We start from the raw sequence: 12,439 nt of genomic DNA on the forward strand, positions 1-12,439 counted from the left end.
ACTAAATTACACACTAAACAGTTCACTGCTTCATCAGTTACACACTACACATCTCACAAACTATACTACAACTACATTATACACTAAACAGTTCACTGCTTCTATCATTTTAGTTACACAATACACATCTCACAAACTAGACTACAACTAAATTACACACTAAACAGTTCACTGCTTCTATTAGTTACACACTACACATCTCACAGGCTATACTACAACTACATTATACACTAAACAGTTCACTGCTTCTATCATTTTAGTTACACACTACACATCTCACAAACTAGACTACAACTAAATTACACACTAAACAGTTCACTGCTTCTATTAGTTACACACTACACATCTCACAGGCTATACTACAACTACATTATACACTAAACAGTTCACTGCTTCTATCATTTTAGTTACACACTACACATCTCATGGACTATACTACAACTACATTATACACTAAACAGTTCACTGCTTCTATTAGTTACACAATACACATCTCATGGACTATACTACAACTACATTATACACTAAACAGTTCACTGCTTCTATTAGTTACACACTACACATCTCACGGACTATACTACAACTACATTATACACTAAACAGTTCACTGCTTCTATTAGTTACACAATACACATCTCACAAACTATACTACAACTACATTATACACTAAACAGTTCACTGCTTCTATCATTTTAGTTACACAATACACAACTCACAGACTATACTACAACTACATTATACACTAAACAGTTCACTGCTTCTATCATTTTAGTTACACACTACACATCTCATGGACTATACTACAACTACATTATACACTAAACAGTTCACTGCTTCTATTAGTTACACACTACACATCTCACAGGCTATACTACAACTACATTATACACTAAACAGTTCACTGCTTCTATCATTTTAGTTACACACTACACATCTCATGGACTATACTACAACTACATTATACACTAAACAGTTCACTGCTTCTATTAGTTACACAATACACATCTCATGGACTATACTACAACTACATTATACACTAAACAGTTCACTGCTTCTATTAGTTACACACTACACATCTCACAAACTATACTACAACTAACATTATACACTAAACAGTTCACTGCTTCTATTAGTTACACACTACACATCTCACAAACTATACTACAACTACATTATACACTAAACAGTTCACTGCTTCTATCAGTTACACACTACACATCTCACAAACTATACTTAGTAACAACTAAATTACACACTAAACAGAGTTCACTGCTTCATCAGTTACACACTACACATCTCACAAACTATACTACAACTAAATTACACACTAAACAGTTCACTGCTTCATCAGTTACACACTACACATCTCACAAACTAGACTACAACTAAATTACACACTAAACAGTTCACTGCTTCATCAGTTACACACTACACATCTCACAAACTATACTACAACTAAATTACACACTAAACAGTTCACTGCTTCATCAGTTACACACTACACATCTCACAAACTATACTACAACTACATTATACACTAAACAGTTCACTGCTTCTATCATTTTAGTTACACAATACACAACTCACAGACTATACTACAACTACATTATACACTAAACAGTTCACTGCTTCTATTAGTTACACACTACACATCTCACAAACTATACTACAACTACATTATACACTAAACAGTTCACTGCTTCATCAGTTACACACTACACATCTCACAAACTATACTACAACTACATTATACACTAAACAGTTCACTGCTTCTATCATTTTAGTTACACAATACACAACTCACAGGCTATACTACAACTACATTATACACTAAACAGTTCACTGCTTCTATCATTTTAGTTACACACTACACATCTCACAAACTAGACTACAACTAAATTACACACTAAACAGTTCACTGCTTCTATTAGTTACACACTACACATCTCACAGGCTATACTACAACTACATTATACACTAAACAGTTCACTGCTTCTATCATTTTAGTTACACACTACACATCTCATGGACTATACTACAACTACATTATACACTAAACAGTTCACTGCTTCTATTAGTTACACAATACACATCTCATGGACTATACTACAACTACATTATACACTAAACAGTTCACTGCTTCTATTAGTTACACACTACACATCTCACGGACTATACTACAACTACATTATACACTAAACAGTTCACTGCTTCTATTAGTTACACAATACACATCTCACAAACTATACTACAACTACATTATACACTAAACAGTTCACTGCTTCTATTAGTTACACAATACACATCTCATGGACTATACTACAACTACATTATACACTAAACAGTTCACTGCTTCTATTAGTTACACAATACACATCTCACAAACTATACTACAACTAAATTACACACTAAACAGTTCACTGCTTCATCAGTTACACACTACACATCTCACAAACTATACTACAACTACATTATACACTAAACAGTTCACTGCTTCTATCATTTTAGTTACACAATACACAACTCACAGACTATACTACAACTACATTATACACTAAACAGTTCACTGCTTCTATCATTTTAGTTACACAATACACAACTCACAGGCTATACTACAACTACATTATACACTAAACAGTTCACTGCTTCTATCATTTTAGTTACACAATACACAACTCACAGGCTATACTACAACTAACATTATACACTAAACAGTTCACTGCTTCATCAGTTACACACTACACATCTCACAAACTATACTACAACTACATTATACACTAAACAGTTCACTGCTTCTATCATTTTAGTTACACAATACACAACTCACAGACTATACTACAACTACATTATACACTAAACAGTTCACTGCTTCTATCATTTTAGTTACACAATACACAACTCACAGACTATACTACAACTACATTATACACTAAACAGTTCACTGCTTCTATCATTTTAGTTACACAATACACAACTCACAGGCTATACTACAACTAACATTATACACTAAACAGTTCACTGCTTCATCAGTTACACACTACACATCTCACAAACTATACTACAACTACATTATACACTAAACAGTTCACTGCTTCTATCATTTTAGTTACACACTACACATCTCACAGACTATACTACAACTAACATTATACACTAAACAGTTCACTGCTTCTATCATTTTAGTTACACACTACACATCTCACGGACTATACTACAACTACATTATACACTAAACAGTTCACTGCTTCTATCATTTTAGTTACACACTACACATCTCATGGACTATACTACAACTACATTATACACTAAACAGTTCACTGCTTCTATTAGTTACACAATACACATCTCATGGACTATACTACAACTACATTATACACTAAACAGTTCACTGCTTCTATTAGTTACACACTACACATCTCATGGACTATACTACAACTACATTATACACTAAACAGTTCACTGCTTCTATTAGTTACACACTACACATCTCACGGACTATACTACAACTACATTATACACTAAACAGTTCACTGCTTCTATTAGTTACACAATACACATCTCATGGACTACACTACAACTAAATTATACACTAAACAGTTCACTGCTTCTATTAGTTACACACTACACATCTCATGGACTATACTACAACTACATTATACACTAAACAGTTCACTGCTTCTATTAGTTACACACTACACATCTCATGGACTATACTACAACTACATTATACACTAAACAGTTCACTGCTTCTATTAGTTACACACCACACATCTCACGGACTATACTACAACTACATTATACACTAAACAGTTCACTGCTTCTATTAGTTACACACTACACATCTCACGGACTATACTACAACTACATTATACACTAAACAGTTCACTGCTTCTATTAGTTACACACTACACATCTCACGGACTATACTACAACTACATTATACACTAAACAGTTCACTGCTTCTATTAGTTACACAATACACATCTCATGGACTACACTACAACTAAATTATACACTAAACAGTTCACTGCTTCTATTAGTTACACACTACACATCTCATGGACTATACTACAACTAACATTATACACTAAACAGTTCACTGCTTCTATTAGTTACACACTACACATCTCACAGGCTATACTACAACTACATTATACACTAAACAGTTCACTGCTTCTATCATTTTAGTTACACACTACACATCTCACAGACTATACTACAACTACATTATACACTAAACAGTTCACTGCTTTTATTAGTTACACACTACACATCTCACAGGCTATACTACAACTACATTATACACTAAACAGTTCACTGCTTCTATCATTTTAGTTACACACTACACATCTCACAGACTATACTGCAACTACATTATACACTAAACAGTTCACTGCTTTTATTAGTTACACACTACATGATCTCACAGGCTATACTACAACTACATTATACACTAAACAGTTCACTGCTTCTATCATTTTAGTTACACACTACACATCTCACGGACTATACTACAACTACATTATACACTAAACAGTTCACTGCTTTTATTAGTTACACACTACACATCTCACAGGCTATACTACAACTAAATTACACACTAAACAGTTCACTGCTTTTATTAGTTACACACTACACATCTCACGGACTATACTACAACTAAATTACACACTAAACAGTTCACTGCTTTTATTAGTTACACACTACACATCTCACAGGCTATACTACAACTACATTATACACTAAACAGTTCACTGCTTCTATCATTTTAGTTACACACTACACATCTCACAGACTATACTGCAACTACATTATACACTAAACAGTTCACTGCTTTTATTAGTTACACACTACACATCTCACGGACTATACTACAACTACATTATACACTAAACAGTTCACTGCTTTTATTAGTTACACACTACACATCTCACAGGCTATACTACAACTAAATTACACACTAAACAGTTCACTGCTTTTATTAGTTACACACTACACATCTCACAGGCTATACTACAACTAAATTACACACTAAACAGTTCACTGCTTTTATTAGTTACACACTACACATCTCACGGACTATACTACAACTAAATTACACACTAAACAGTTCACTGCTTTTATTAGTTACACACTACACATCTCACAGACTATACTACAACTACATTATACACTAAACAGTTCACTGCTTTTATTAGTTACACACTACATGATCTCACAGGCTATACTACAACTACATTATACACTAAACAGTTCACTGCTTCTATCATTTTAGTTACACACTACACATCTCACGGACTATACTACAACTACATTATACACTAAACAGTTCACTGCTTTTATTAGTTACACACTACATGATCTCACAGGCTATACTACAACTACATTATACACTAAACAGTTCACTGCTTCTATCATTTTAGTTACACACTACACATCTCACAGACTATACTACAACTAACATTATACACTAAACAGTTCACTGCTTCTATTAGTTACACACTACACATCTCACGGACTATACTACAACTACATTATACACTAAACAGTTCACTGCTTCTATTAGTTACACACTACACATCTCACGGACTATACTACAACTACATTATACACTAAACAGTTCACTGCTTCTATCAGTTACACACTACACATCTCACGGACTACACTACAATTAAATTATACACTAAACAGATCACTGCCTTATTAGTTACAGAGATGACACAGATCACTAATTTTCAAAGTTGCTGCACTGTTTACTCTAATTAAGTCACATCCTGCACATTTTGTCATATTAAGCAGCAGACAACACACTGATACTAATTTAGTACTGTTGGAGAGAGGGTGGGGTTTGCATTGTTATACTATTAGTGTGGCCTAACTACAATTTCAGTAGTAGGTAGACAGGAAAGTAGAAAAAGGAGTTTACTCACGAGAGATTAGTGCAGAAGTGAGCAATGCTGGGTTTTGTCTGAGTCAAAAGCGACTTATTTGGGACAGACCATGGCTTTATGTGAATTAGTGTTCAGTGATATTGTATAACAAAGCCCATTCTGAAATCAAAGTTAAGCTTCAAATGAGCTTCATTAAAAATCAAAGCTGACCTAAAAATGATAACTTTAATATTGAAAGGATGCAGCTACCACAGAGTCTCACAATCACTATAAAAAGAAACAAGTAGGAGGGATCATCTCAAAAGCAAAACAAGGATGGGTGTCACAGATGGTGTTTGAGGTCGGGCAGAGGGATAGATTTATCACCTAAGATAAGACAGTCCTTTAGGGGAATAAAAACTAATGGAGTAAACGGCATGTCATAACAATTTACAAATAATAGGCAGTCGTGTCGATCCTCGGGTGGCAATACCACCTATATATTTTGAGCCATTTTATACAATGACTGATTTAAGTTTTCCAATGGGCATTATACTTTTACACATCTCAAAATAAACTTTATGAAAGAGAGACACTTAAGACGTTAATGTAGAAATTTGCAGCTAAGGGAAATTGGCCTGGAACTAAAAAAAAAAAAATGCAGTCAAGTCATTTTAACACACTACATTTGGTAGTAATGATCTAGAGGCTAACACACCCTCATGCCGTCAATAGACCTGCTCATGCCTCTATCATTCCTTAGCATGATCCACATTATCCCTACAGTGTTCCTTACAACACTTTTCACAATATCAACCAATGATTCTTATAAAAATAATATTAAAAGCATTTCATTCATATATGCACCTAATGAAAGCAACGTCTGATGCCTGACATCAATAACCATTTTCAGTTCAAGCCATATCAGCCCATTCCACATCACACAGTAATTTCCGTGACGATTCACAGGAGTGACTTGGTAAATTTGCATATTGTGTAACAGTGTGGACATGGCTCAGTCGGTTAGCTGTCAGGTCGTAAGATTGGGTCTGACAGATTCTCACAAACTGGTTGCTTGTCTTAGTGACACATGACCTACAGCAGGGAACATCCTAACGAGAAGTTGTGGTGCTGAATTCTAAAGGCCCTAAGACCAATGAGACATATACAACACACAAGCAAAAGCATAAAATATCTTTGAGATGTCCCGTTGTGCCTTAAGGCAGCACATACATTTCAAAGTGAGCCAACAGTCCATCATCATACCTGGCTGAGCAACCTAATTTCCATTAATAGTCTGATCTATTGCTTTCAGCACCTATTTGCATTTTTTTACGAAGAATCATGCTGTTGTGTTGATCCTATTACGCCCAGTTAGACCGGTGTGGGTTATTTTGACATAAGCTATTTGCAGTAGTGTCATTTCTGGGGATACAAGATATATAAGAGCCTAAAAGCAGTTTGGTTGTACTGGTGTATGAAGCTCAGTTGTTTAGTTGTCAGGTTATGAGTTCGGGTCCGACAGATTCTCACAAACTGGTTGCTTGTCTTATTAACACATGCCTTAAGGCGGCACATGCATTTCAAGCAAAAAGAGTCAACAGTCCATCATCACACCTTGCTGAGTGACTTTATAGGGGCACTAATGCGCAGCAATTTCCGTGGACTGGTGTAAACTTTTGTTATTGTTTTTCTCTCGTGAGTATCCGGATGATATCCCAGAATTCGTGACTGGTTCGTGTCCTCTGCTGCGCAATCCTTGTGCGCAATTGATAGTTTAATTATAGACAGATCAACTAAGGTGAAGTCATTTTTACTTAATTACAAATGTATCGTGAAAACAAATGAAACACTTTGAAGGTTAATCATCTGCCAGTGGTAGAAATAGTAAAAAAATATTAGGGCGGAAAAATAGCGAAGCCAATGTACGTCTCTATGTTTTGTCTCATAACCCTAATTAGTTTATTGTATATTTGTATGATTTTGAAAATTACGAAAAGAACACACGGTCTGCTTATACTTATAGTACATTTCTAACATGACAGCAACATTTATACATTGTATCAGGGATACCCCACCTCTATATAAGGCTCCCTGATTGTATAGATTGCCAATGTGGATCCTATTTCACATACATACGCGATCTAGTGTGTGTTTTCTGTCATATAGATTCTGCTGAATGCTACAACAAATAAATTAAAACAAATTGCAAATAATGAATGTAGCAACAATGTCAGGATACTACCTTGTAACCAGGAATGTATTCATCAATATCCACATAAAAGAAATCGTATTCCATTCATCTGCGGCTGGTAAGTAATCCTGCTTTGTGTCATGTGTCTTACAACAGTCTAATTTGCGAAAAAGTAACACATCGTTTCACGTCTTTCACATTGGTGAAAAACTGATAAACCTCTCATTGGTCACCCAAGATAGCACACCTGGCAACTAATTGTATGATGTCCGCCATTCTAAGTAATTTAGTTAACCAATAATGACCAATCAATCAATCAACGCAAGGGTGGTTAATTCTTTGAAGGGAGGATGTTGTTTTTACACTTGCAATTTACAACAGGGTGAAGTCAGTATGAATTAGTACATCTACACACACTGCCTTTTGACAAATCCGCTAGAAGATAAAAGTAATTAATTAATCAGTGTGTTATCGGTTAATCCTTTGATCAATGTTTGTTTTTGTAACTCAACTGATAAATCCTCTTGCATCACATACACACACATATTACATAACATACAATACATTTGCCATTACAGACCTTAATTTATAATGTTGAGTATTTACACCAGACAGGAGAAATGCCAAATGGGAACCTTTGTTGAGTAACCGAAGTGATGGTACTACTAATTATACCTGTTATAAATTCATTAACTGACCATTCAAAGAATGATGACAAATAACACGTGTAGGTTTACACCATCAAACGCGAGTTACAGCAAGGAAGATGTAATCTCTGTGTCGCTTGCAGCCTGAAAACACTTATGGGGCGAAACTGTTTTGAGGATACCAATGGAACTTCGTTCCATAAGGAATACATACTGGCATTTGCTGTGTACTTGGGTAAATAGGTGTAATAAGTTGGGTTGTTTTACCTAAGAAAATTTTCAGATTTCTCTACCAAAGGCAAAGTCATCTTTTTTAGTTTACGAATTCAAATAAATCAACTGTGTGTTCTTATTATCATAAATAATCAACCAGGGTAGCTACCATAGCTACCAAAATTTACGTATGATATTTGCTATGACAGTTGAACTAACACTCAAAGCTACCTAAATATAAAGCTTTGCACTCTTTCGGACTGAAACAAATGGCTTGCTACGTGCCTGTAGACATCATATTTTCACATAACATGATTAAATATCGAGGATAGAAATAGGATCAAAGTGGATCAGTCACTATACCATCCAAGCATCCGAAAAAAACTACACTACTGGGATATTTTCTTACGATCAGACAAGGAATACCGTGGATATTTTTAAATAATGGCATATGATAGGCATCCGGCCTCTTGACTGTTTAGGTGAAGAAATTCTGCTAGCATGGACAGGAGCCCAGTCCCTTTGTCCGTCGCGGTCGAGGGAGCGGGCGCTGACCAATTTGCAGTTTGGTTTCGTAATTAGACCGTAGGCGAGAAACATTATTCGCTCTGCATCAGTGCCCCTTTAACGCCATTAATAGTCTGATCTATTGTTTTCTGCAGCTATTTGTATTTTCTTATGTGGAAACATGCCATTGTGGGTATCCTATTATGCATACCGCTGAACACCCAATTAGACCAATGGGGGTTATTTCAACGCAAATTGTTTGCAACTGTGTTATTTTCAGAGATGAAACAGTAAGCGATTCCGACTAAGAGCCAAAAGTACTTTCATTTAAGTTACATACTGTCCTCAAAGGAGGACTTCGAAATATACAATTCATTATTATAACATTAAAAAATGAAACAACATTTAATGGCTAAAAGTGTCACACCACAATAGCAAACAAGAAGAGTGAGACACGAGGCAGTTGTATACCCTTCCTTATAATTATCTACACAGAGCCAATCATTTAAGCTTTTACAGCTCATTAACTCCGTACATGTCCCATAAGCAGTCAGGTTTTGTACCTAATCAGAATGTAATTTCACAGGACCGCAAATGTTTCATAGGTTACTCACCGGGAAAGCTCTATCTTCGACGTACAGGAGCATCTTTAATTCGAGCACCGATCCCTTCACCAATTTGTTGTCATATTTTCCAAGGTAATGACATCACCGGAAGTGGATAAAACGTACGTATCTCGCGAGACACAGCGAGAAAACGTTACTTCCGGTATTACAGTCAAGTTTTATGGTCGCTTTTATCCCCTAACACATCATCAGGCCCTTTTCGACTGTGTTTGTTGTTTATAATTTTATTTCATCATGCCTGATCACTTAGGATCTGACCAGAGAAAAGTGAAAGATGACAAAGAAGAAGATAAACCCATTCAGGGTAAATACTGGAGCAGTGATTGAAACTACCACTTCAAATTTGCATTGTCATTTTCTTAAATTTACCGAAATATGTACCAGTAATGAACATTCTCAGCAGATTTTGTATAACCGTCTTTGTTTGTGGGTGCATATAGATCTATAACAAATATGCATTTTTACCAGTTGTATAAAGTTAAACAATAACACTTCGTGGAATTAGTCAGACACTTGAAGTCCAATTTGATTCTTGTTATCACGTCCTTATATTTCCATAAGTAAAGAACGAAGCAACTTGTAGACACTTTTAGCTAAAAGTTCTCAAACTATATCCTTATCTTTCGGGGGTTTTTTTATTTAAAAAAAACACCAGTTACTAGAAACATTGATGTTTCTAACATCATGGTTTTCTCTATTCAAGCTCAAAACTGGCGTTTCCTTTTCTCACGGCTCTTATGGATATTGTCTGAAAAAATAATGTAAACAGTTCCTTTCTTTTGAATGCTTCTTGTATTTAAATGAAGAGACTCCCTCTCTAACATCTGCATCTATCAGCTCAGCTGCTTGAACCATGAGGTGTATTACCACTCTTGAGATCAATGAAAAACATGGTCGTCCGCCGCTGACTTATCGAGGCATCTCCCATTCTCATGGCATAACGAGGATGTAATGTTATGAAGTGTAAGGAAGAGAAATTCTGTCAGAAAGGGCAGGAAAAAGTTTTGATTTGTCCAAGTTTGTAAAAACTCACCAACATTTGTTGCCTTGCAAAATTTTGATCATTTACACTTATCACAGACTTGGGCCAATTCCTTGTTACCAGTCAGTGATGCAAACAACCGCTAAGTATCACACATGGGAGATCTCAACAGAAAACTTGTAATAGGAAACGTGAGAATGGTTATATTTGCCAAATGATTGTTGCAGTCTGCAACATGCAATTAGTGTGGTTAGACATATCAAACTGTACATGAGGTATGATAACACATTTTACACCACCTATAGATATATATTTTCTTTTTTTGTAGTTCTTGATGAAGGGGATATTGCTCTTTTAAAGACTTATGTAAGTATCCCAGAAACAATCTACACAGACAACATGGAGGCTAGTTCACATTATTGTCATGTTTCGATAATTGTGCCTTTTTGGCATGTACTGTGTTACTAGTGTGTATGACCAAAGCCATATATTATGCATGTGTGATGATCCTGCAGTGTCTATTCTAGGACGAGCGATTGCGCAACTCGCGCTAATAATGATCAAATCGCCTCTCAAAAATACAACAAAGCGCGAACTGTTGCACATAGTAATTTGCTCCCTACCTAACTTTCAAAAAAAACATACGAAATAAGCTTTATATTGACTAGGAATGGCTTTTTACACCGGAGTCGGCCACAGAGTCAAGTTTGAGTGACGTGTAAACATAACAGAGTAACCTCCCTTGGTTAAAACCTAAAAACTAACGGCACAGGGGAAACGAAATTCCATTGATATCAGGGTGAAAATAGATCACATTTTTCGATTATGTTATGATTTGAGTAATTAATTAATTGACAACATTAGACTATCAACTCTAAACATAGTGCATGTGTACAGAGCTTGAAAAACACAGTTTAGTCGATCATTTTTAGAACATCAGTTCATTTTCGAAATCAGACAATATTATCACTTGAAGTTGCAGACGACAAATGAATACGAAATTCTTATTTACAACGGTTTGTGCTAATTTGGCGTGAATAAAAGAGAAAGAATGAAAATAACTGACTTTTTTTGCACATAATACCACTGAGAAAGCAACAGATTGGTAGTCAGGCCTGCTGATTTGGCTGATGCATTTCATCATGTCTCAGCTGCATTGGTGTATCCCCCTTTAAGTTCTATTCTATTCAAATCATATGACCTGAATCATGTTTGTCATCAGATATGAATGAGTTTTAACATTTCTTTTTTTTTTTTGTATCTGAACATACTGAGAGAGATGCCAATCTCAGAAAGTTTTCCTCATGTAGTGTTAAACACAAAACAATCATACTAATACATCAAGCGGAAATACTTTTATTCAGATAACATGAAATTGATATAGTTTTTTCTCATTTGAC

The 12,439-nt window shown here is 35.3% G+C and overlaps 2 protein-coding genes across 2 annotated transcripts in view; one reads left to right on the forward strand and one right to left on the reverse strand.

Annotated features, from left to right (window-relative positions):
- Positions 1-10,149, reverse strand: part of LOC137268645 (uncharacterized) — a 27,776-nt gene extending 17,627 nt beyond the window's left edge. Inside the window, exon 1 of the mRNA XM_067803220.1 lies at positions 10,046-10,149. Coding sequence (XP_067659321.1) covers positions 10,046-10,078 — 33 coding nt within the window. The 5' untranslated portion in view covers positions 10,079-10,149. The remainder of the gene's footprint in view (positions 1-10,045) is intronic.
- The window catches only part of LOC137268646 (26S proteasome regulatory subunit 7), a 24,397-nt gene continuing 22,107 nt past the window's right edge, over positions 10,150-12,439 (forward strand). Inside the window, exons 1-2 of the mRNA XM_067803221.1 lie at positions 10,150-10,361; positions 11,368-11,405. Of these exons, the coding sequence (XP_067659322.1) occupies positions 10,292-10,361; positions 11,368-11,405 (108 nt within the window). The 5' untranslated portion in view covers positions 10,150-10,291. The remainder of the gene's footprint in view (positions 10,362-11,367; positions 11,406-12,439) is intronic.

Source organism: Haliotis asinina, chromosome 16 (assembly GCF_037392515.1).
Source record: "Haliotis asinina isolate JCU_RB_2024 chromosome 16, JCU_Hal_asi_v2, whole genome shotgun sequence".
NCBI classification, from domain to species: domain Eukaryota; kingdom Metazoa; phylum Mollusca; class Gastropoda; order Lepetellida; family Haliotidae; genus Haliotis; species Haliotis asinina.